The following is a 27220-nucleotide window of genomic DNA, read 5'->3' as shown; positions in this document are numbered from 1 at the left end:
AGAAATGATATGTAAAACTGATTTTCCCCATGGGTTTTAGCTTTTGAGGCCTTGTTTATATGTAATGAATTATTTATGCTTCATATTAGCACCAGCGATTGCGAGAAACGGCTCTGTTTTGGCTCCGCCAGATCTTTGGCTGCTTAATAATAGATTTATCCCATAACATCATCAAAAGCACCTGTCTTCCTCGAACAGAACGAGGGAAGATCAGGGCTTTAGAAATCAATGGAGCGTCCGGACACGGCCTCCAGCGCTCGTCCCCGTCTGTCTCGCTCCCGTGCTCCGGCTCTCCTGCTCTCGCCGTGTTTGCCAGTAATTTGATTGTGGGATAAAGAGGTGATCTGACAACACCTCACCGAGTGTCAGCTAAATGAAAGCCGAGGAGCTGCGCGAGGATAATTTGCAAGCAGATTTACATGCTTATTACACTAATGATTTCATCAGATTGGAGGTGTCTGCGAGTTTGCCACGGGCCTCCGTCTCCCTGCATTTGTGAAATAAGCCACCCGGCTAAATGATGGAGTCATCAGGCCGACCTTTAACCTGACGCCTGCCCAGACATAATTGCATGTCATACTGATAGAGGGGACGGGCACGGCTTTCATATCCCGCCGCTTTATCTCTCTCTCTCTCCGTTAAGATGCGTTCCTCTTTGCATAGATCTCACAACAGAACAAAAACAACAAAGAAGTATCACATCTCCATTTCCAAACGATGGCGTCGGATTTAGCGCGAGGTCCTGGCGTGTATATATCACGCCAGGTGAACTGGTCCCTTACTGTATACGCATTATCTAAATGGTATCTCTGAATGTCAAGGGCATAAAGGAAATTAAATCGGAAAGTGCAGATAGAGCAAAGGCGATTTTATCTCCTGATGATTGCAGTTTTGATAGGTATTCCAGTGAATTTCATTTTCTCCGGATGGCGAGGAGATGAGTTAGCCGCCACATTTGTTCATTTTTCTTCTACATGATTTATGTGAGTTGAGTGTGAGCCCAACGCCCAGCCCGCTCTGGCTTCAACACGCGCGCGCACACACACACACACACACACACGTGCACTAATACACACACGTGCATGTCAAAAAAGTCTATTAATACAATTGCCTTCCATTTTGTCCTGACTCTTCTGTGCGCGTGTGTGTGTGTGTGTTGTAGGGGGGAGGGAGGGTTTATGTGAATTGCGCGGTTGAAGGCGAGGACCGCCGCGGTTAAGCCTCTGTCATCACTCACGCTTGTTTACATTCTAAATACGTAATGAAATCTTGTTGGCAATAATCAAGGAAATAAAAGTTTGGGAAAATTGTAAAAGTGGTGAAGTTTGAGAAATGAGCGTCAGGCGGCTAAATAACATTTTGGGGCAGGAAAGCTTATTATTATGCAGCGGCAGTGCCTACTGTAGACACAAAGATGAACAGCCTCTGCTTTCCTAAATGCTGTTAGCGCCGTCCTGAAGTATGGCACATTGTAAAAAGGCCTCCGATTTCATATTGAGATTATATTTAAAAAAGATATCCATACACAACATTATATTTTATAGACGCCCGGCCCAGAACTCCTGATATGCAGTATTTGTTATAAATATATAAATAAACATATTGCACTGGAGCCCATCTCTACCCTGATCTTATAGACCTGGATATTAAAAACAGAATATTGCATTTTCTAGGGGGATCCTGTAACGTAATGCTGCAGTCCTTATTTTTTTATTTATTTTTTTAGGTTAAGGAGTGGGCCAGAGGTTGGAAATAACAAATGAAAAATGACTATAAATGAGGATGAAGAAGTCAGATGAGATGAGATGGGCGATGAGTAACGGAATAAACTCTGTATATACTATATTGGCCATATATATACACTATATACTGCTGTTCGGAAGTTTAGAGTTGCACCAATGATGAATTTATTTAATTAAAAATTTAGTAAAATCTGTAATGTAATATATTACAGTAAAAAGTCTGTTTTCTATATGATTGTATTTTTAAATGTAATTTATGCCTGATATCAAAGCTGCTTTCCTGTGTCACATGATCTTTCAGAAATCATTCTATGCTGATTATCTGCTCAAGAAACATTTCTGATTATTAAAAAGTTGTTCTGCTTCATATTGTTTGATAAATAGAAAGTTTAAAACAGCATTTATTTGAAATAGAATTTGTTGTAACAATGTAAAAAAATATATATACATTTTTTTTTTAAGTACTTTCATAGGCTTGTTTTCCACAATGCCTCCTTAAAAGATTTCACCCAAAAATGAATCTGTCAGATATTATATATAGCACACATAAATATATATAGCACAAACAGACTACTGGAGTTCTTCAAATCATATTTTATGGACATAAACAGTGATATATAATATATCACTGCTTATATATATATATAATATAATGCTTTTCAGGACAGATATGGACTGTAAAGGCAGAGGATGAGTGTAGCTGTAGACAGTAGGAAGCAGAGAGGAGCTCTGAGCAGTGTGGATGTGGATCTGCGGTGTGGTAATTGAGATAATTGGTTTGGCTCAGTGTTTATGCAGGATGGCCGTGTGTGAGTGAATGAGAGATAGATGCTGATCCAGGACCTCTCCAGGACACTAAACCCCATGAAACCTGGACTCATCATCTCTGCTGCCCCAGCTAGCTCACACAGTTCAAGTCTGTTTGTGCTGTGAGAGACTGCTGGAGCAGTGCAGATTTCACTACGTTTATTACACATACACTTACACTGTAGATAAGAAATCAAGTGCACTTATTAGAAACTTTCTATTCATCAAAACAAAACAAACAAACAAACAAAAAAACCTTGGTTGAAACGACAGTTTCCACAAAAATGTTTGGCAGCACAACTGTTTTCACCATTGATAATAATAAGACATTTTTCTTGAGTAGGGCCCTATGATTTCCCTATATGAAAATGCGGTCGGAATTGCGGAATCCAGCCATAAAAACAGAATTTACTGTATTACGTGGAATGTCATGGAATTTGCCAAATTGTGGATGAAAAAATCAAAAGTAGGTCAGTACACTTAAATCAAAACATGATATGGACATGTGTCTGTGAATATTAAGCCGCAAAAATACCATTTCAATATGAATCCTGCATGTTCTGCGTGTCTGAATGAATGGCGCAGACGCGCGGTTTCATTTATTACACACATACTGAGTGTTTTCAGCCTCTGCCGCTCACTTAATACATCTCTAGAACTGCTCCGAGAGTCACTTCCTGAGCAAACTTCCGTTACTTTTGAGAAAAACTTGTCATATCATATACGAACAGAAACTAAAAGTCTTTACAGCAACCCAGCAAAATAAGTTAGGCTCAACTTGAAGAAACTGTGACAGAAATATATTACTTAATGTAATGATAGTACTACTACTAATATAATTATCATTAAAACATTATTGTTTAAGGAATATTTACCTGAAAAATTATTTCCCAGAAAAATGTAAAAGTATTTCTGAAAAAAAAAAAAAAAAACTAAATAAATAAATAAAATAATAATAAATATATTTAGTTATAATGTAAATTAATTAGAGATGCTTTTGATTATTAAAATTTAATGATGATGGAAAACACAGAATTTGGTAAAAATAAAACTGAATTTGAGAAAAAAATAAATGTATTTCATTGTACATTAAACATTATTTCATTACATTTCAAAATGTAATTTTTGTTAAACTTTTAATAAATTGCTGTTAAATTGTGTGTTTCATGATGTCAATTAATCAGACATGCTTTTTGATTAATATATTGTTAATTTAACTATTAAAACTCTAGTCTAGAAAAATGTAAATGGAAAAAAAATAAAAATGGAATTCTAAAACAATTTAAACGGAATTTGGAAATAGATCAAACTGAATTTGGGAAAAAAATGAAATGGATTTCATAGGGCCCTATTGAGCAGCAAATCAGCATGTTAGAATGATTTCTGAAGATCATGTGACACTGAAGACTGCAGTAATGATGCTGAAAATACAGCTGCGCATCACAGAAATAAATTACATAAAATAGACAAGTTTTTGTAATAATATTTCACTATGCTACTGTTTTTACTGTTATATATTTTGTATATAATATTATCTTATTACCTAATGTTGGATTCTTGTTAACCTGTTTTATTTAATTTAGCACAGGTTTGATGCTCATTTAGCACAGATCTGAGTTTATGCACCTCAGTTTTTCCAAAAAGAAATATAAACCTGTTAAAATAAAAATAAAAAAAAAAAAGATTGGATCCACAGTTTGGTGATAATATTGCATAATAATACTAAAAGGTCTGTCACTTTTGACCACAGACACCAAATTAGGTAAAGGATTTTCAGCACAGCACAAGTGTTAAACATGGTTTCTATTTAGGGAATAGTCATCGTGCACATCCTTGTGTTGTTTTATTTATTTATTTATTTTTTTCACACAGTGAAAGTCAATGAGGTCTGAAGTTGTTTCAAGAAGAAAAGGTTTGGAATGACAAAAAGATGAGTAAATAATGGCAGAATTTTCATTTTTGGATGAATTGTCCTTTTTTATTTTGAAAAACAGTTTTGGAAAAGTTTTACTGTTGCATTATTGGAAAGTTTTGCTTTCAATCCCCGTTCACATGGATCCACGAAAGCGGCTAAAATCACTGTATTATTCACGTCAGGCCAGTAGTTGGCGATGTCACTTTGTGAAGTAACTCTACGTACCTGCGCACATACCTGTACAAACCTCAAAATGCCGCTGTCGTTTAAATGAACAGCCAAAATGCATAAACAGTTTTCCGTTTTTAGTATACGGGCCCCTTCATTTATTTATTTTTTTAAATCAGTGAGGATGCTTTTCTGTAAGTTTAAACCTTTTTAAGCAGTGCTGCAACATGGAACCGCTTTCACCTGTTTCTGTTTCTTAATTAGGATTCAGAGCGTCCGCTTCCATCATTAACCGGTCAGTTCTGTTAGTTAGGGCCGCCGTGTGGAGGGTTATTATGATTAGATGGGCTAGTGAATCCAGTCGGGATGTGGGTGTCAAACAGTGTTTTGTAGCTTATTTGTATTATATCTGTGTCAAATTTTATCAGCTCTCTCTCTCTTATTGCTCAGTGTTTGCCAGAATGAGGCCTGTCTCATAATTTGACAAACTTATCTAATTATTAATCCGCCACCCATTTGTCATCCTTTGAAACTAATTATATTTTTCTTCATATTGATGCTCGTTTTTTTTTTTTTCTCCCTTTTGTGTTTTCCTTTTTTCTTTCTTGTCTAAACACTCGGTGGTGTAATATCTCTGGACACTTGCCTCAGGGTCACTTGAAACAAATGCAAATGCAATGGTAGAAATTTCATAATAAACTGTAACTAAGATGATTGCCCTGCCAGCTATTATCCTTCCATTTAAGTCGTGTGATCCGTCTGTTCTTCCGCCTCGTTATTGCGGCATGACTGGATGTTATTGTAATGGGAGAGAGAAGAGAAGACGGCTTTGAATGGGAGGAGAGGGGGTTTATCTGAACATTCAATAATCCTTCCTTTATTTCTGTCTGCTTGATTGATGCCCCGAAACAGTCTGATATGCTTCTGATAACAATATAAAGGAGGGGAAAAAAGAGAAAAAGTAAGAGGAGCACGCTCAGAAAGACCACAGAGAAGAGCAGCCCGTGTTTTTGTCAAAGTTATCGAAGGCTAGGTGTCAAAAACAAGCAGATTTCCGAGCGGAGCTTGATGTGTTTGTCATCTAAGACACGGCGGAGTGACAGTTTTACATTAAAGCGGGTCATTATATTTCCCTGTCATCACCCCAAATGACATTTTTAGAAAGTGACACCTTTACAGTTTGATAAATCAAATTTCTGCTGAATAATGTGCGTTAGCGCTGTCAGCGACACCCACATTCTCCGAAGAGCTACGGTGAGCCTTGCAGGATCCACATTTAAATTTCATCCTATTAGCATTTAATTTCTCTGTAATCCTACACACCTTCATAACACCAACACACACCGGGCTCTCCTGCGTTCGAGAGCAATCTATAGCCCTTTATAACTTGCCTCCCTCATCATTCTTCTTTCTTGACAATTAAGAGGCTGGAATCTAATAGTGGAGATATTGGAATTATATCCCAGCCTCTTCCAGAGCCACCGCGCTGGAAATTTCAACACGTTTAGCCCTCGTGTGCATGTTTACACGCGCCTGCACACCCTCGCCATCCGATGGGATTTATCGTCATTTGTAAGTGACTGAAGATGTGATTTCCTCAAGAAAATTATTATTTTTAACCCTGCCACTGAAGCTGTGTTGTTAAATGTTTTTGTGTATTGTAGGGCTGGGTGATGCTGTATTTTTTTTTTTCAGAATGTTTGTCAAATTCAAGATAACAATTTTGATTTTTTAACATTTTTAGTCGACTTGAAATGTAACTACAAGTGTAAGAAGAAACTTTCTTTCCGGTTAAAGAAAGTTTTGTTTCAAGTGCGGCACACATGAAGTGATCAACATGGTGTGAATGTAAAACAAATTCACTGTTAAAAATAAAGGTTCTTTATTGGCATTGTTGGTTCCATGAAGAACCTTTATACCAGGCACACTTTATTTTAAGATCCAATTCTCGCCATTAACAGACCGTTAACTACGACTTTTGCCTCAATAAACTCCTAATTTGCTGCTTATTAATAGTTAGTAAGGTAGTTGTTTAGTTTAGGTATGGGGTGGATTAAGGATGTAGAATATGGTTATGCAGAATATGTGCTTTATAAGCACTAATAAACAGCCAATATGTTAATAATAGGCAAACTAACTAGTTAATAGTGAGAATTGGTCCCTAATACTAAAGTGCTACCCCTATACCATCAATGGAAACTTGCACAAAATGTTTTTATAATGAAAAAGTTTCCTAAGTTTATGAAAAATCATATATATATATATATATATATATATATATATATATATATATTTATTTATTTATTTATTATTATTATTATTTTTTTAAGATCTGTTCACTAAAATGTTCTCTGAGGAATCATAAATGTTTTTCTATGGCATCACTTCAAATGGAACCGTTTTTGGAACCGTTATTTTTAAGAGCGTTGTTAAATGTCTTTGCGGAAAAGATGCACGGAAACAATGAAGTAATACAAATACAAATGAAGAATGAAACTGCTGAATATTTCTTAGCCAAAATGTAGACAGTCAGTTTTCAATGTGCACTTGATGGATGTGTCTGAGCATTGCGCTCACGTCTTGCGTCTTTTGCAGCGTCTTGTGCATGAAACAGCATTCTAAAAACACAATGTTAAGTTAAAAGAAGTTCAGTTTGTCAATTTTTTTCTCTTAACTTTTATTATTGGTGTATTGTCAGCATGTCTATTTGTAATGTTTGCTTTTATTGAAAACAACAATTCAAATGAATCGCTAAGTTAAAAAAATAAAAATAAAAGCAAATATTTAGTGTTTGTTTATTCAGGTTGGAGTCGTCTTCTATTATCTTGTTTCTTCCTAATCCAGTGTTTAGACAGTTTACTAATGTGCTTCTCTGTGGTTCTAGACTCCTGCAGAACAGGCCAAAGCTCGAATCCAGCTGGTGCTTCAGGCTGCAGGTACGACTGTTTTCATTCCTCTTAAGACTCTCAGTATTCTCCATTCTCTGCTCATCACTGCAAAACTCAACCGTTTGCTGTGGTCACTCATTTTGTGGATATTCAATATGCATCTGACAGGGCTCCAGACTAACATTTGAGAGCGGTGGCACCAGCATAGATGGTGGCGCTCGGAGCATCTCTGGGGGAGGGGGTATTGAGAATAAAGATATTTTAATCATAAAATTAATATTGTTTTGCATTAATAAGTGCAGCTATTAATAATATTACACGTTTATTTCTTGGTAATACACATTTGACAGTAAAGCACTGAGCTTGAGTTGGGAAGCATACAAAATGTACTTTTAATAACAACAGTAACGTGCAAAATCTAATTTTTAGATAGACAAATAATATATTCTATTCTTATTAAATATACCATTATTCTTCTAGTATTGTACAGAACTAACTGATAACTTCAGTGATTATAAAAGGAACACTCTTGATGTGTGATTCAGTTGCAAATTGAAGTTTGTGTTTTTTCAAGGCACTTTGTGAGTTTTCTTTCTTCATACACAAAAAAAGCGCAAAACTTTGACAAAATTAGATTTCTTGATGATCTGATATTTTATAATAGTGGTTTTATAATTTCAAAATATAAAGCAAAAAGTAGAAATTAATGACTAATAAGCAAATTAATGCTCCTCTGCTGCCATCTGCTGGTTATAGTGGTAATTTGACATTTGTGACCCTGGACAACAAAACCAGTCTTAAGTGTCAATTTTTCGAAATTGAGTTTTATACATCATCTAAAAGCTGAATAAATAATATTTCCATTGATGTATGGTTTGTTAGGATCGGACCATATTTGGCTGAGATACAACTATTTGAATATCTGGAATCTGAGGGTGCAAAAAATATTGAGAAAATCGCCTTTAAAGTTGTCCAAATGAATTCTTAGCAATGCATATTACTAATCAAAAACGACGTTTTGATAAATTTACAGTAGTAAATTTACAAAATATCTTCATGAAACATGATCTTTACTTAATATCCTAATGATTTTTGGCATAAAGGAAAATCTATAATGTTGAGCCATACAGTGTATTTTTGGCTATTGCTACAAATATACCCCAGCGACTTAAGACTGGTTTTGTGATCCAGGGTCACATTTGTATGTTTCTTTGTTTTTTTTTTATTTCGCATAACTGTTTATTTACCACAGAGTATATTTTGGTCATTCTGTTAAAAATAACAATTAAATTGTATCACTTTTAGAGTTTTAAAGTGCTGGAAGTAGTTATGTGAACAGCTTGATAGTCATTGAAATGTGTTTGAATTTCTCTCTTAAAAGGTTGTGCAAACCTTGACGTGAATAATGTAATAACTTTCGACTATTTCTGCCTCAGCACCATGGTTACAGTTAGCATTACTGGTTTTCTGACGTATGTCAGCGCTGTTTGATCTGTCTATAACAGAGAATTCTGTGCAGAATTTGAATGCTTCTCACTAGATCTCGCAGTGCTGTGCAGTAACAGTGTCACGAAATCAACACTGGCTCCCGAGTAAACCTGTTCTGAGCTCGGACCTTTTGCTTGCGCAGCTCAAACGACTAGCGCGGTTTCGTAACACTTTTGTTTCTTTTGCCATTTGACATTTCTCATATGCAACAGAAATAGCAGTGTACAAGTTGCTCCAGTGCAACCGCTCACAAAATTTAGTCGCACCGGCAGAAAAAAATGCGACCATTTGGTTGCAGTCTGGAACCCTGATCTGAGCACACTGTGATGGGTACTGTATCCCACAATGCAATGTGGTTGACCTGAACTTCCATTTCTAATGCGATGAATGAACTGGAAAAGGCATCTGGAAAAGGAATTTGAACATCTGTTTCTTGACTAGTTCTTTGAGTTGAATTGCTGTGATTGGAGACATGTGAACTAGACCTAGATGATCGCTGGGTTAAACACACAACCTGCTATATGAAATTTAGTAAAAAAATAGTATTCAGTGTACAGTACATACTGTACAGTGAACAGTATGGCATCATATTCAAAATAGCTTGAACCTTAATAATACACTTGTCAACCACATACATGCATACATATATAATCCATCAGTTTTTTTTTCAAGAGGCTCTATTATATTATATTATATTATATTATATTATATTATATTATATTATATTATATTGAAAAGATGAATTATTGCTTTATTTTGCGTGAAATCAAACTTTGTAAAGTCTATTTAAACTCAACTTGCACTGACATGTGATGTGTGAGCCAAATAATGTGCCTGTTTATGTATATTTTTAATGTGCTGTAGCCATCTAGTTTCCCATACACCACTTCGTATGGCTGTCTGTAAGAAGATTTATAAGTCCAGACCTCTTCAGAAATTGGAGATATTCTGAACATCACTGTGTAGAGGATTTTCCAAACTCAACAGAATGCGAAGCTTTAATTCATCCCAAGCTCATTTCAGCAGAGATCTCTCTGAAGCACAGATCACGTGAATGATGCTAGTAAAGTGTATCAGTGAGAGTGAGACCTGATGAAATGAACAGAAATAATAAGAGCAGAACAAACTTTAAGCGCTTTATTTATTTGTATGAAATCTTTCATTAACGGTTATTTAGCTGGATGTAAAAAATGTTTGGGCTGCAATTCTTAATATTCAAAGTATTCAAAACATATTCAAAGCTTTGTCAGTGCATTAATGTGTAAGATTTATTAAATGTTTTTAACGTCCTTATATTTATTTAACATTGGTAATGCATTCACTGTAAAAAATGTAACTGCATGTTTTCCAGTTTATGAAACATTTTGAGTCTCAAATACTAAAAAAATGCTATTTTCTTGAAACTACATAAAGACCCTTGTCAGACCAACAAAATTACCCAAATGCTGTCCCAACTAATCAAACACAGCTGTCTGAACAATTTCATATTTTTAAATGTTAAAGCTTTGTGAGTTCCCACCATGCATTGCAGCATGAATAAATTATGCAGTTACTGTTTAGGATTATTGTTTTGCTGTTTGCTGGCTTTTAATATTTTTTTAATTTAAACTTTTGTTGTTGTTGTTAGTTATTTGTTGTACTGGGATATAAAGAGCTCATCTTTTTAACATTTGTTGATTGCCATACAGCTGCCAGCCCTAAAACTATTGTTGGAATAACTCAAAAGTCTTACTGCATTAAAGGGGTCATATGACGTTTCTAAAAAGAACATTATTTTGTGTATTTGGAGTAATGCAATGTGTTTATGTGGTTTAAGGTTCAAAAAACACATTATTTTCCACATACTGTACATTATTGCTGCTCCTCTATGCCCCGCCTTTCTGAAACAAATATGGTTTTTACAAAAGCTCATCGTTCTGAGAAGCGAGGTGTGCTCTGATTGGCCAGCTATCGAGTGCATTGTGATTGGCCAAATACCTCAAGCATGTGGCGGAAATGTTACGCCCCTTACAATGTTGTGATGTCGTGTGCCGCAATGAAACAATAAAACCCATCACAAACGAGGCATTTTTTTGCATTCATAATTTTGACATAATTACTGATTATAATGACTTATGTGATCTATGTGCCGCGTAAACATAACACCATGTCTGCATTTGTGATTGGAGAAACGACAAACAAGCACTACTCTACACTGCTCAAAACTTATGGTTGAATAGTCAGTAGCAAATTCTTTAAATAAGAAAACATACTTACAGGCTGTGAGTCAGAAGCGCCAGACTGTCCTTGCAAAGTTGGAATTGCCCCACTTTATAGTGTTCACACTGTAGGCTACTCTCTCCCAGGTTCAAGAAATAGTCCTCCATAAAATGCGCTGCACACACTCTAATATTTGGGTTGAACTGTTCTGGAACAGTGTTGTAAATACAACTTAACCACTGACTTCTAGTTGTGTCCTCTTTTGGAAGCCCAAACAAAGTAGTTTCGCTTTCACAACGAAACACAGTGTCTCCAGGACATGACGCCAGCAACAATACTACAGCAAGAATAAAAATAACGCCCTCTTTCATTGCGTATACGTTTGGGCGGTGTTTTGCAACTCTTCCCACACCGTGACGTAGACATGTGGGGGCGTGTTTAAATGAGCCATTTTAGGATGGCGTGGACGAGTCTTAACTTTTATAAAGAATATCTCTTTGGGTTTGAAACTTTAATCTTTGCAACTTTACAGATCTTATATATGCAAGCTTACAAACAGCTTGTAACACTCCAAAAACAAAAGAAAACATGAAATCGCATCATATGACCTCTTTATGCTGCAGTTATTCATATAATAGTGTCTACCAAAAATAATATAAATGAGAATAAATGTTCATGATGTACATGTATAGCAGTGGTTCTCAATCAGAGGACATCAGCACACTTCCAAGAGGGTCTTAAGATGACTTAAAATGATTGACAATAAGACAAGTCCAGCTTTAAAACAAGCTGAAAATAAAGATAGAAGTTGACGTCATATTTCTCATTTTAATTTGTTTCGGCCTTGAAAAACCTGAATAAATGAGGGGATTTTAGAAGTGTGATTTCTAGACCTGCAAAAGCCATGAAATGAATAAAACCTTAAAAAATCATGGACATTTCTTTACCAAATATTCTTATTTTCTAGTTATGTGAAGTTATAAATTATATATTAATCATGTGCAGTAGTTTATCATGTAAAAATTGCTGAAAAATTGGCATTTGTGAGTTAATTTAGTCATTTATTGCCTAAAGAGTTTGAACACAGAGTTTTTGAAACTTATAGAATTACATACGTTTAAAATGGCTCTAAAGCATTGAAATGTGTAAAACACGCACTCATTGATATAATCCAGTCTGTTTGCCGTTTTACATCAACCATTATTCCTGCTCGGAGGCTTCCGTAAATATTTAGTTTACACATAGGGTTACATTTCAACTTCATTTAATGGTGCAGCACTCAAAAATGTGCTCATGTGTAAACTGTAACAGCGCTCATTTACCCCACAACTGGACTAAAGTGTGTCACACTGAGCCCAGATCTGCTGAAGCGTCAGAGAGACATACAAGCAGAAAAACACACACGATCGCAATACAGTAGAGAGGAAGAAGGACAGATACTGTGTGAAGAGTCTTAAAGACACTGCAGCGAATAAAGCAGTCATGGCTAAACTGAATATACGTATTATGATAAAAGAAATGCTGAGCTGTTTCACTGTACGTGTGCACATCTCTCTACATGTCAAAGTTGTGTTTCATCGTTTGAGCTCTGAATGCTCCCTTTGTGAGCTTTGATTATGCAGCAGATCTGACAGTCTGCTATTACTTTTTAATGTGTGCTCCTGCGTGTGTTTGTGTGTGCTGTGTGTGTTGTGTGTGTGTGTGCTGTGACCCAGCTGTCAGTCGTACAGGAAACATATTAAAGGGACCGCATGCCATACATCATCTAGCAACCACTCACCCATCAGTCCTCACACACAAACACACACACACATACACGCGCGCTGCTGGTAGGAATAGACAACAGAAAGCACATGACAAAAACTGAATACCAGGAAATTTGAAGTCAAACAAGAGAACACAGGGTCCAGCATTTCGAAGCAGTGACAGCAGCAGTGCTCAGAAACACAAATCAAAGAGCAGAGAGCGTGAGAAACACACGAGTGTGTGTGTGTGTGTGTATTTATGTGATTTCACCACATGTGAGTTACTGTTATGTACTGGGCTCTGATCAGCCCAAATATGACCTCTGCTGTGTTGAGCAGCATTATTAAACATTAATTCAGCTCGAGTCAGTTTTTTGGTTTATCAGCAGCATGCATCAGAAAATAATTTTTACTTATCTCTCAAAAAGACAAACGAGTGAAATACACATTTACAGTGATGCAAGTTTTTTCAGAACATTGAATCCAGGTTGAGTGATGAAATTGAGTTAAATGTTCAAATGCTTTACTCATTTAACATTATGCAATAGAAATCTGAGTTTTTCAGGAATATTTTTGCAGACAGAAAACATAAATGTCTTTCTTTTCGAATTTGCATCAGTACTTAAAAGTTCTGCTCCGAAGATCTTGGAAATAATCAGTAGTATACATCTGCTGTCAAAAGTTCAATAATTAATTATTAACATTTTGCATATTTTGTATGTAAGGTACTTACAGAACCTGCAAAATGTTAGTAATTCTGTCAAAGAAAGAGGGATCATAAAAATTGCATATTTATTTATTTATTTATTTACTGCTGCCCTGAATATGCTATTTTACATAACTTATGTTTACATACAGTCAAAAAAAACTTGATTCTTAATACTGTGTATTGCCACCTGGATATATAGTAACAGCCCCGTTAATATTAGCGTTACGCAGGGACCCTTGAATATTGTGTTGGACAGTGTAATATATTCAAAACAGAAACTGGGTGATATATGTAGATATAGGTTAATTAATTATTACTATTAATTATGAATCATAATTCATATTGTGGGGGTATGATTTCAGTTTACTTTATTGTATGTTTTTTAGCATTTTAATTGAGCTAGATTTTTACTTTATTTCTAACATTTATTTTAATGATTTTAATTATATGAATTAAAATAGTTTTGCATGCGTGATTCTTAATACTGTGTGTTGTTAACATATGTAAACACTTAAAGATCTATTAATATTTTATAGGAGGCCTTCGAATATTGTGTTGGACTTTACTAGAATATATTATTAACAACTATTAACAGAAATTTGTGTAGATGTAGGCAAATTAATTAACCACAATTCCTATTTTTATTCTAAAGGTTTCAAAAACGGTATGTTCTTCATTAAAAATTAAATAAATACATAAATAAATAATTCAATAAATTTAAATAAAAAAACTGAGGGAACCAAAAAACCAAAGAAATATTTTATTTTATTTAATTGTATGTTTTTTTTTTTTTTTAGATTGTTAATATCAGTATTAATTGCATTATTAATAATAATATATTATATTATCTTAATCATCCCGAGGTGCTGTTGGACATTTGCTGAGGCCCTCTAGTGGGCCCCGTCCTCCTCAACACTACCTTGTTCACTCCGAATTTGATGACTTTTCTGGAGTTGGTTTGCACTTCCAGATGTGACAGTTAGTCTTTCTGTAATGAGATGTTCTTTGTGTGTGTGTGTGTGTGTGTGTGTGTGATCGGGTGTGTGACTGACTCTTCAGAAGCTGCTGTGTTTGTGGGCATAGTCCTGCCTGTCGATTGCTCTTCCAGTGTAACGCAGTGAAATGAAGCATACGGGTGATGATGAAGCTGACCTCCACCCCCGTCTCTGCACTCCGTGTCTGTGATAGAGCAGATGTTGGTGGTTTTGGGATGGTAATGTCGTCCTGCCATGCTTTAAGCCCTCTGTTCCTCTGTAGCCCCGCCAATCGCTTCTTTCCAGCTTTCTCTCTCTATTCCCTCGCTTTCCTCTTTCAGCGAGGTCTCCTGAGATCTCTAAATCCTGCCCCGGCGCTCTAAGCTGCCCCCCCCTCCTGTGTGTGTGTGTGAGTGTGTGTTGATGGACTCTGCAAGTGTGTGTGAAACAGATCATCCAGCGTAAGCTGCTCACACTCAATAGTGGAGGGGCCCCGGCAGACCTGTAATGAGGTCCCTTCTCTCAGTCTTTCCCTCGGCCCCCAGGGGCCCTGCCCCCCGATCATTGTGGCCGTGCGTTCCTAAAACCACACTAACTCGCTAATGTGGCTTAATAACTGCCTGTTCATTTTGCTAACAAGGATCAGGGAGATAGATAGACACAGGCTGCTCGTTGATTCCTGTGTTATTTTATTTTATTTTTGGGCCGTTTCAGCTTTGTTTTATTAATTGACAGCTCCATGAAAACATATATTCACTTGCTGCTTAATATTTTTGTGGGAACTACGATACACTACTATATAGTTTGGGATAAGTATTATATTAGAATGATTTCTGAAGGGTTATGTGACACTGAAGATAAAAGAAAATTCAGCTTCGCCATCACAGAAATAAATTATATTTCAATCAAAAATAAAAATAATTAATTTAATTAATATTAAATGAACATATATGATGTCACTTTATTTTAGGTCCAATTCTAGGTGTAGGGTTGGTGTAGGACAATAGCACATACAGTGTGTACAGTATAAAAACCATTACGCCTATGGAGAGTCCCCACTTTTCACAAAAACAAACGTGTGTGTGTGTTTTTTTTATTGTGTTTTTGTCATTTTTAGTAGATTTTTATATACTTTTTTTTTCTTTTTTATTGTTTTATTTTTATACATTTTTTTATTTTTTATTTTTTGTATCTACAAATGTAAAATTTTTATGGTTTTAGTTTCAGTTTTAGTTTTAGCTAACAATAATAACCCTGGATTGAGTTAATCTTGGTGAACATAAGAAAAAGTTTAAGTAACTTTTGACCTGTTGTCTATACTTATATGTGTGTGTGCGTGTGTCTTTAATATTATAACATTCAGAAAAACAAAACAAAAAAAAAGACACATTTTGAGCTCTGTTTCCGTCACATCTGTCACGTCTTCCGACATTAAAGTGCTGCAGGGTCAGAGTGCATCAAAACTTAAGCAGCGCCCTCCTTTCGTGCTCTTCACAAACTCCTTTAAATAAACCTGTTCAGTCACAGCTAATTAGAGACTGTCACGCTTGTTTTGTTCCTCCTCTGCTGAGTTTGGGAGTGTTATACTGCGGGGAGAGAGCACTGAAAGCTTGGCAGTGGGCAGCTTATACAAAATGCAAGCTGACTGATTTCTGCCGTAAAAAAGCAGCATTAACTGCCCAGACTGCTGCAACAGATGTGAGGCCAGCAGACCACATACATAGAGGGTGTCACATTTCCCGTCCCTCACACACACACACACACACACCTGAACTGGAACTAATAGGCTAACATGGAAGGCCCGGGTCAGAGTCTGTCTTTGTGCGAGCGGAGAGAGAGGAGAGAGTGATGAAAGACATGTTCTTCCTCTGCTTCAGATATTTCATTACCGCACAGCTTCACTCCAGTGAAATGCTGTTTGTCTCATTATCTGCTTTATTTCACATTGTCTTTCTCAGTGGCCACCCACTCAATCTCAGGAGAACATGTGGGGTGGAAGTGTTCTCCGGCATGCGAAAACAATACGTGTATTCCTACATGAAAATCTCTCGCTCTCTTTTAGGAGCCTGTCGCCGCTTTTATTTCCTCCGAGATGCTTTTGGGAAATATGAAGTGGAGAAACAGCTCTTTTGTTAAGTGAGTGACAGCTTGTGTTTCAGAGGTTCAGCGCTGACATGCGTGTTAGTGACATTAGCGTGCTGAGTAAACCTTCCCTGGACAAGAAAGGATGTGGGTCAGTGAAACAACAGCCAACGCTGTACTTATTGTTCAGGAGGTGTATTTGCTATTACCTCACGCTTCACACTCATAAGAGTCTTCCATTCGCCCCAAAACACAGCAATATGCTTGTAGCACACGTCAAAGTCACTTAGCTCTCATAATGAGGCAGGCTGACAGATTGCCAGACGCAGGCCACAAAAAATAAACCACACGAGTGAAGTTATAGTACTGTAATTTATCCTGATTTATATACAAGCTTTAATTTATGGGATGGGGGGGTTTGTGAAATGACAGTTCATGGTGTTTTCCTCAAGCCTGCTCTGGGTTAAGCAGTTATCATGCTCTCTTTTAAACTGTACTAATGTGAGCAAATTAGTTTACTCATGCATGCTGTTAAATCAGAATATAATATTTTGGAGGGAGAAATATTTTTTATATATATATATAATTTCTTGTTAAGGATAATAAAAATTATCATCACTGAAAAGTATTTTCGTACTTTTCTGTTAATTTGACACCTTTTGTCATTTTTGTTTTTATTTCAAGCCCTCTTTTTCATCACAGGATAGGTGTGACCTTATGTTATTTAGTGATGCCACATGAACACTTACATGCTATGAAGGTGTTTGGAGTTAGTGCAGAGTTATTCCTCCGGTCAGGTGTGTGTGGAGCGCTGTTAAGTGTTGAGCTGATGCTGTTTGCGGGTTCGAGAGGAGAGCTGTTTCTTTTAACTGTTGGCAGATTTCAAACAGCATCTGGTGAGCTCTTGAAACAAAACCTTGTATGTTCAAATCCAAATGGAATCATTTCTTTCCTCCTCTCTCTCTCTCTCTCTCTCTCTCTTCCTCCTTTCTCAGTCTCTATATTTACAAATTACCATAACAGAAAAAAGAGAATATTTTAATCATGCTGTTTTCCATAATTTCTGCAACATATGGTATAAATGATTTTGATGCAAATGTATGCGCTAATTATTTGCAGACGAGTTTCAAACGGGCCTGCGACTGAAGTGGAATGAAAGAAAATTTGCAATCACCTTAAATTTTACTAACCATTTACTGTTAAGTAAACTTTGCAAAGTAATTTAATTAGCTTGGCCCGCCTGCTGGGGTTTGTAAGTTGCTGTGAGCAGCTGAAACACAGTGCTGCAAGAAGAATATGCCATATTGATTCCCATGACAGCATTTATAACTGTTCCTCTAATTATATGAGAGGCGATAAACCCTTGCTGTCATGGCTTTAAAACAGTTTGGGTGTTATTGCTGATTTCATTATCTCACCTACAATTGAAAATAAAAAATGAAATATAAATTCAGGGCTTTCAGTGCAACCCTGTATTAATGTTCCTATTAATTAATTCCATGCAAACCATTTTTTTTTTTTTACGCATTCAAATGTGCATAAAAAGTCCTATATTGGTGGAATAGATGGATGTTTTCTCTACACTGCTTAATCTATAGCATTTGTCTCTCTCTCCGTTTGTTAACATTTCTCAGTTAAGCAGTTAGTTCTGAATGTGTTACGCTATCTGTGGTCATTTTAACGCAGAGGGACATCTCCACCCATTAAGGAAATATGTTTTTCATTAAGCCGTGTCGTTCTGACGGCCGCCGAGACATTAAGGTGGTTTTGATGGCTGATCAAAAAGCGGTAGTCCTGTCCTCTAAGACGGTTGTTGACGATTTCACCGACGGCCCTAACTAGCTCGCTCGCTGACGTTCGCGAGGCGCGAGCGAAAAACAGCTTCGACTTGGCCGGGGTCTTGTATGCATTATCTCATTCGGCGTTTAGTAAACGTTTTAAAAGACACTTTCACACCCACACCATTATTTACAGCAAGATTGAAGGGGAGAGTTTAAATTGAAGTAATAAAAACCTCTTTGTTTTAGTTTTTATTGGCTCATTCATCATGGCTTTATTTAATACGAGAAAATGATTGTGCCATCCGTGGCTGCCACTAATGGCTGTATACTCTTGTATTTTCTTTGTTGATCGCAATGAATGAAATTAGGATAAACAACCTTCCTCGTCGTGTATAATCAAGGCCTGATTAATGGATGTGCCGTTTCAGCGCTGCTCCTTATTCCAGAACACCTGATATCTTTCCCATAAACAAGTGCTGTTTGTCTAAATGGAGAGACGAAATGACGCATTTGATGAGTTTCTGATTGACCCTGTCCCACAGGCGGCCCATTCTTCTCTGTCTCTTAGCGAGCGCTTTTCGGTGACTAATGCTCTGTCAGAAAAGAGGCACGAGGATTTATTAGACATGCTGATTAATGAGGAAGCCGCCCCACCCCTTCGACTTGGCTGCCCTAAACAACATTTTCATAATGATGTGAGCCGTCCGTCCGTCCAGCGGCAGCGAGAGCGGATGGGACGCTCACGCCAGGCGTTACAGAGTCACCCGTCTCCGTTAATATCGAGCTTTCAGAACAGATGGCATAGATATGGTTCGGTCTTCTCTGACTGCCAAGCTTTTTTCCATCCGTATTTCTCCCTCTCGTCAGTCAGGCTGCGTTTCAGACCCAGCCTCCCATATTTAAAGGGTGGGGTTGAAGAGAAATAAACATTTAATTAATTCTCAATTTTTTCTGTAGTTGCATATTTCTATCTAATTAGCCCAGCAGCAATCAGGGCCTGGGATAAGTATCCACCCGATTCCCTCGTTTAAGATAAATAAATAGCAGAAATTACACCAGAGCTCTTTCATCTCCTGCAGAAAACACGCTGGGAGAATTAATGTTAGTGTCATTTTTTTCCCTGCTTGTGTATTTGCGTTTTTCAGGTATTCTCTCTCTGTACAGGAATGCTGTCTACGCTCCATCTGTATGGCACATGTGTTGTACTGTACGCCTCTAATAAGTATGTTTGCCGGAAACCCTGGTTTCCTTATTAGCACTTAGGATAGGGATGCACTGATCAGGATTTTTCATGGCCGATTCCAATTGCTAATTTGTGGCAAGCTAAAGGGTTGATTTTTTTTTCGTTCTTTAAGCAAGAGACAAGAAAGCATGAAAGAGTACATAAGCAATATGTTTATTTCCTCTAAATAAAAGGCGAACTTGCCTTTAAGAAAAAAGTTCTAGCGATGTCAAATTAGAGTCAGCCATTGCATTTTAAAGCAAAACAGAATGGTCTGGCTTTAGCTCTGTGAAATTATGCTAAAAATGCAGGTTCTCTCTCTGACAGTAGGTGGCGCTTATGGAACAGCAATACAACATTTCCTTGGTTACTGCTGTACACAAAGCTGCGCTGTGCTTATGATGCATACAAGTCCTTCTGGGAGGTTTGTGTTTGCATGTTGGAAAGTCATAATTACTGTGTCAGGTGCGTTCAAGTCACTTTGGTCAGAGCAAGATCGTGATGCACCTCTTCTACAAAAAATTTTACGATTATTAAACACTACTATTAACAAAATGAGTAAAGAATGTGCATTAGTGTGTTTTTGCTTTGTTTTAAGAGAATTTATTAAGGTGCTGTAAATTGAATTATGTATTCTATCACAGTTGTACGATACTATCGTATTTTTGTAGATGCAACTTACTTTCAACTTAAATTGAAAAAGTAGTAATAATTTAATTAATTTCAGCATCATTCTAGTGTGTCCATTGCATCCAGCATGTTTTCTTATTGACACACCACTCAACTCAGAAACTCAGTGCTTCCCACTCATAAATATGGCTTACTGTGCACTTAACTCATAAATACAGTCTTTTTGACATGACTTGAATGCACCATTATAAATACTACTTTAAAGGGATAGTTCACCCAAAAATGAAAATTAGACCATGATTTACTCACCCTTAGCCATCCTAGGTGTATATGACTTTCTTCTTTCAGACGAATACAGTAGGAGTTGTGTTAAAAAATGTCCTGGCTCGTCAAAGCTTTATAATGGCAGTGAATGGGGTTGAGATTTTGAAGCCCAAAAATGTGCATCGATCCATCATAGAAAATGCTCCACATGGCTCCAGGGGGTTAATAAAGGCCTTCTGAAGTTAAGCAATGTGTTTGTGTAAGAAAAAAAAATCCATATTTAAAACTTTATGAAGCATAATCTCTACGCACGTTTACAAGAGAGTAGCGTTCCACACTGAAAAAAATGATACAAATGATACATTTTTTTATGGTAAGTGGTTGCAAACAATTAATTTTAGCTACATTTAAATAAAAAAAAGTGTTGAAAGTTAGTCAACTAAATTTGTTAATTTAAATGTAGCTAAAATAAATTGATTGCAACCACTTATCTTCAAAAAAATGTAGTAAATTCAGTGAATAATTTTTTTCAGTGCAGCGGATGACGGAGGACGTCGATGTAGCGTAAGATAATAATGAAAATGATGAACACGGAAGCGCAAAGAAGATGGCAAAATAAAATGCCACGTCACAAATTAAAAGTTCAAAACGAGGATTTGTAAAGAAAATTGTCTGAGGATTTTGATAAAGTCAAGAGGACTTTGCTGTCCTTTGCTGTAAACAAAACTTGGTTCTTGAGAGATTAACATATTCTCACCGGCGCTTGCGCTACGTCCTTCGTCATCCGCTGGAATGCCACGAAGTTAGCCGAAGCTAGAGATTACAGTTTCTAAAGTTTTAAATATGGATGCTTTTCTTACAAAAAATGCATTGATTCGCTATGTGAGGCACATTTTACTATGGACGGATGCAAGAAGAAAGGCATATACACCTAGGATGCCTTGAGGGTGAGTAAATCATGGGCTAATTTTCATTTGGGTGAACTAACTATTTATTATACAGAGGTAAGATTAAAAGAAAATGCTTGCTGTGTCTTGTATAGTATTTTCTCTTTGTGTCCGTCTGAGCTCTGGGTTCTGTTTACAGACTTTGTAAAATTTCCACACAAATGACATTGTGTGCATGTCCGGAACAGAGATCGGCCGAAATGAAACCAAAAAAAGGGTTGCCGATCACATGTTTGGAGCAAAAATCATCCAATTCCAATTGAGGCCTGGTTGACCGGAGCATCTGTGCTTTTTGACTGAAGGATGTGTGTCAAACAAAAGAGCACCAGAACGCCACTTAGAAACTTCATTGGGAGAATGCGCCAAATACTTACAACTGCAAATCCTTGTGGATGGAGTTAACATCTTATTTGTAACATTGAACTGTAATTCTTAATCTTGCCATTCGTTTGCTGGAGTAATAGAGGAGTTAATGAGTGAGACTGGAACCCGATTCCTGTAGGCCTGATACGTCTCTTGTAATACTTCCAGCTTTTCCTCCATTCACTCTGCAAACAGCGGATGAGCATCTTAACTATAAATATATAATCTCTCTCCGCACGCAGCCGTAATCCTCCTGGATTACAGCCCAAGAGGAATTACCACTGGATTTCAGCATCTTCCTTTTCTCTCGCACCTCGTCTGCTTGCCCTCGCCTTGTAAACATCAACTCTCTGCCCTGCCTGCCAATGCTCAGCTTTGATAAAACTGTATTAGCCGCTTCCTTTGGCCGCCCAAAACGGATTGCTGAATAGAGAGAAGGCCATTATTGAATACGCGGAGGAGAAACTATTTATGATTGTGTAAGTAATCTGTAACCCATCCCTGGCTCCCCTCATTTTCTCGTTTGCCTTGCTCTCCTTTGCCATGCTTTATCTTCTATCCGCAGACATCTTTAGTAAGGGCTGCACCTGATTTTTTTGGTGTAATCGCTTATTTTTTAAGATCCTCTGATAGCAGGAGATCATCTTTAGTCCTCCACCTCCATTGTGTGATTCCTCCACCGCTGTGACACTCTGATTCTTCTGCTGGAGCGAGGACGAGACTCTGCCAAACCATAATAATTCTCTATCTGATCACAATGCAGCGGATGGAGAGAAAAAAACTCATAGATTTGGGTCACTTAAACATGTAAAGCCAAGCCATAATAATTCTGCATCTGATCACAAAGGAGAAAATTCATAACAAACAGAGCTCAGTTAAAAATTTAAGTGATTTTTTTTTCTTTCTTCTTTTAGATGAATGCTAAACTTAACAGAATTTAAGTCATGCAATTAAGTTAAATGCAATTTATTTGAACTCTTTTACAAAATTCAATTTTACTGTTTCATTCTGATTTAACTGTTATTTATTTTCCCTTGTATATTTAATCCACTTACTTAATTACTTATTTATTAAAAAACTACTTTTTCAGACTAGGCCATTCATCAGATCTTCACCAAATTTGGCCCAGGTCAGTGCTAGACTATTTCATAGCAGATACAATCTGACATATTTGTTTGCTTGTGGCTCATATGCTTGTATCTTGAGTGCACAAGATCCAAAATTCACAAAATGTATGCATATGGAAGGACAAGACATGCAAAAAGTTTCTGATACTATTTGGACCACAGGATAAGAAAATCATATTAAGACAAATCGCTGAATAACTGTACATGTAATTAATAAATGCACAGAAATTCATTTGAATATCATAGTATTCAAATCTATACTATTTTAATATCTATGTATCCTAATAATATTGAAAACATTTATCAGGATGCCAGACATGGTTAAAAATACTGCTGTTTGAATAAACAGTATTTTATTACAGACAGTATTTTTTCCTCTCTCTTAATATTCCATATATAATAATATTTATATAAAGATGCACTTATTTAGTGTTATCTACAAGAGGTCACATTCTTATATAACTACAGTATATACAGTAAACCTTTCTCATGTACAGTAAAGTTTACCTTTCAGAGCTATTGTTTATATTATTAGAATATTTTTTTGCAGAAACAACATATAGGTACACAAGTCACAGAGAAACTGCTAAAAAGAGTCTTTAGTAATTGAATGTGTTCTGTTTTCTGAATAATGTTGTATGAATATTGTTGGCTCTCTGTTTTCGCTCCTCTTTTGTAAGTCGCTTTGGATCTAATATGTCTACTGCATCTGTGATTTATATATTGCATATGTTTCTAACATGAGGCACCAAAAGCCACATTAGAGCAGCACAAACATTTACACACACACACACACACCTGTGTGAGATCTCAGGTGTTTGTCTGGAGTCAAGCCTCTGGCTGGCCGTAGGGCCGGTGCATTATGCATGAGTGATGGGGTGCTGGGTGGGGCGTCCCGGGACACCAATCTCAGAGCCCATAAAGCAGCGGGGTCCCTCCCTAGACACAGTCCACCAAAGCTCTGGCACACTTACCAAACCATCTGTGAAACAGCACCTACAATTCCAGCAGTACTGGATGAATACCTAATAGCAAACACTTATAACTGTTGCTGCTGCATTAGTTTAGAGATCTGAAAATTACAACATTACTGTTATTTTGTGTGTCTGTGTGTGTGTGTGTGAGAACTGGTATATATGGTTTATGAGGACACAAATCTTTATAATAACATGGGTACTACAACGTTAAGGTGGTTTATGAGGACACTGCCTATGTCCCCGTAAACCAAAAGGCTTCAAAAACATACTAAATGGTCTAATCTAAACATGCACAAAGTGTCCTGTAAGGGGTAGGTTTACGTGTAGGGTTGGTGTAGGGCGATAGTAAATACAGTGTATCTATGGAGAGTCCCCGTAAACCACAAATACCAGACTGTGTGTGTGTGTGTGTGTGTTATACAGTATAAATCATTAACCATCCAATCTTTATTTATCTCACCCACTTCTTCAAATTGAGATCAGTTTCAGACATGACCTTATGTTTTAAACTCTGTCTTAAAGGGCTCTGGTGTTAAATGTCTCCTGGTTAATGAAGCAGTACACCCTGATGTACTTCTCCTGCCTTTTTATTTTTTTTTGCATCCGGGATGACCATATCTCTCTCAAAAACTGAAGACAGTAATGAGTGGAATAGCCTTCATCTCTCAAAAGAACAACAGAGCAATACATTTCTATTGATCAATGTACGTTTGACCATTTTTGAATCCAAACATTTTACAGTAAATGCAAGTGTATGTACTTAAGCAACTGGATTGCCTTTTGCACTTAAATAAGCAGTTCAACCATTTTCAGCTGTGCTTATTATAAAAGGTCTTTTCGGTACCAGATGAACACATTAGAATGATTTCTTAAAAATTATATAGCATAAAGTTTCCTTAGAAGACTGAAGAAATGGCTGCTGAAGCTATTTTGTTTTTCCATCATACATGAACAATTTAATGAAAAAGTATATGCAGAAAAAAGTTTCAAAATATGATTATCTATTTACAGCGTTACTACTGTTTTTGACCATTTTTGCCACATTGGTTGCATTAGAAGAATCAGATTTCTTTGACAACATTCAAATTTCTCTTACTTATTCTCAACTTTATAAAGCTTGTGTATATTCATGATTTTAACCCCATATGCTCAAACTTCTTGAGAACCAGTTTAGCCAGTTGATTGATCTCATTGATTGAGTTTTTGGTGCCAGTTCAACGTCCCATAATGCTGTTGATCAATGATTTCCTTTCAGTGCTGATGTAATTAGAGGGGTTTAAGCCCTACCTCAGGCCCTGGCGGGCTTCTCTGGGGCACAGAGGGGGCTGGAGTTTATTATTCAGGAGTTTTAAAGGGGATCGATAGGGGCTGGTGGATCTTCAGAGGTTTAGGGCTCAGTGGGGTGCAGAGGCCTTGGGGTACGACCGACACGAGACGGCCCTCCAAACCGGACACTTCTCCCTGCTTCCCTCACTCATATTGCATGGATGATAGAAGTTTGTAACCCTTATGATATGATACAATTTGATTTATGTTTGAATATACGGTGTCATAAGACTACAGAATATGAATAGAAAGTTGATTTATTTATCAGTTTATTTACAGACATTTGATTTATTTTTCTGGTAATGACTATACAGTAGTTTAAATAAATGTATATGCACTGTACATGTTTTCTCCACTTGTACATCATGTAACGCAGTGCTTGATCACAGACAATCATGTTTGCTTATGCATGTTTATACATGATGAGGTCCAGTATTTGAGATCAATACATGCAATAGATCAAGATTTCCAATAGACATGCGAGCAATATATTCATTTTCCTATAAAAAAAAAAAAAAAAGTTCTAGTTAGGGTTTGTTCTGAACCTTAAACTATGTGTATTAAACATCTCGTGAGGAACAGAACTCACAAGTGGGGAATTTCTTAAGAATTTGTGTGATGTGATTCATATGAAAACAAAGTTTATTTTTAGGGGGGTCCACCCATAAACCCAGGTGTAAACAGATTTCACTGCTATATCACCACAGCATTGTTATGAATTGCTATGAGAGTATTCAGTACGTACATCAAACTTGTAATTTCAACCTAAGGTCTATATATATATATATATTTTTTTTTTTTTTTAATCATCTTTCCCTTTCAGAATCTAACCAGCAGTGGTAACACCATCATAAAATTTGCATGCTGAATTAAGATTGATATCATTTTTGCAAAGATGGTTGCGTTGTGCATTGGTTATTATACACAGATGACAGAACACATAAATATCTACACATAAAACGTCTTTTGGGCCATTTTAGTGACATAAAATCAAACCATCAAAATATATAAACTTACCTAAAACATTAATGCTTTTCCTTTGCTGCTTTGAAAGGACTGGTATAATTTACTTCAGGAACTGCAAATCCAGAATGCATAGACTTCATAAAGGTCTGTTTTCCTCTAATTAAAACCAAGTGTTTCTATTGCAATTTTAGATGTAAAGCTTTTCTTTATTTCCTCCTCCCGCTTGTCCTTCATTGATCACAGACTATTATGGGTCTGATGGAGATCAGATGTCTGTATTAAAAAAATGAGGGCCGAGCCGGCCCATCCACACCCCCAGATCAAGCCTTTCAGATCGTGCAGTATGTGAGGTTTATAAGTTGATGTTTGCCATCTGAAGCTCCTGATAAAAAAGAAAACCGTTTATACTGCAGTTCTTTTCTGAGAAGCTATGGTCACACTTTAGTTTAAGGTCCAGTTCTCACTATTAATTAACCCTTAACTATGACTTTTGCCTCAATAAACTGCTGCTTATTAATTGTCAGTAAGGTAGTCATTAAGTTAAAGTATGGAGTGGATTAAGGGGTCTAGAATATGGTCATGCAGAATAAGTCATTACTATGTGCTTTAGAAGTACTAATAAACAGCATGCTAGTTAATAGTGCAAATTGGTCCTTAAAATAAACAGTAGTGTACAGTTTAGATTCAGTCCTCGATATAAAGCTGTTCATCGGCTCTAGTGAGATCAGGTCCCATGTTAAATACTCCTAGTAAAACCTAAAGTAAGTGTATAAGAAAACAAAAAGCCCTGTGAATTAGCCACCTGCGTACCTCTCCTCTCATCCGTTTAACACATCCTGAGCCAAGACAAAAGAAAACATGCACTTCAGCAAATAAACGGAGAGGGAATTCGTCTTAATT

At 36.7% G+C, this 27220-nt stretch overlaps 1 protein-coding gene across 1 annotated transcript in view; it reads left to right on the top strand.

The window, feature by feature from the left end:
- The window catches only part of rsrc1 (arginine/serine-rich coiled-coil 1), a 144472-nt gene that overhangs the window by 77768 nt on the left and 39484 nt on the right, over positions 1-27220 (top strand). Inside the window, exon 6 of the mRNA XM_058799579.1 lies at positions 7517-7568. Within this exon, the coding sequence (XP_058655562.1) occupies positions 7517-7568 (52 nt within the window). The remainder of the gene's footprint in view (positions 1-7516; positions 7569-27220) is intronic.

Source organism: Onychostoma macrolepis, chromosome 15 (genome assembly GCF_012432095.1).
Source record: "Onychostoma macrolepis isolate SWU-2019 chromosome 15, ASM1243209v1, whole genome shotgun sequence".
Classification (NCBI taxonomy): Eukaryota; Metazoa; Chordata; class Actinopteri; order Cypriniformes; family Cyprinidae; genus Onychostoma; species Onychostoma macrolepis.
This window is presented reverse-complemented; position numbering and strand designations above follow the sequence as displayed.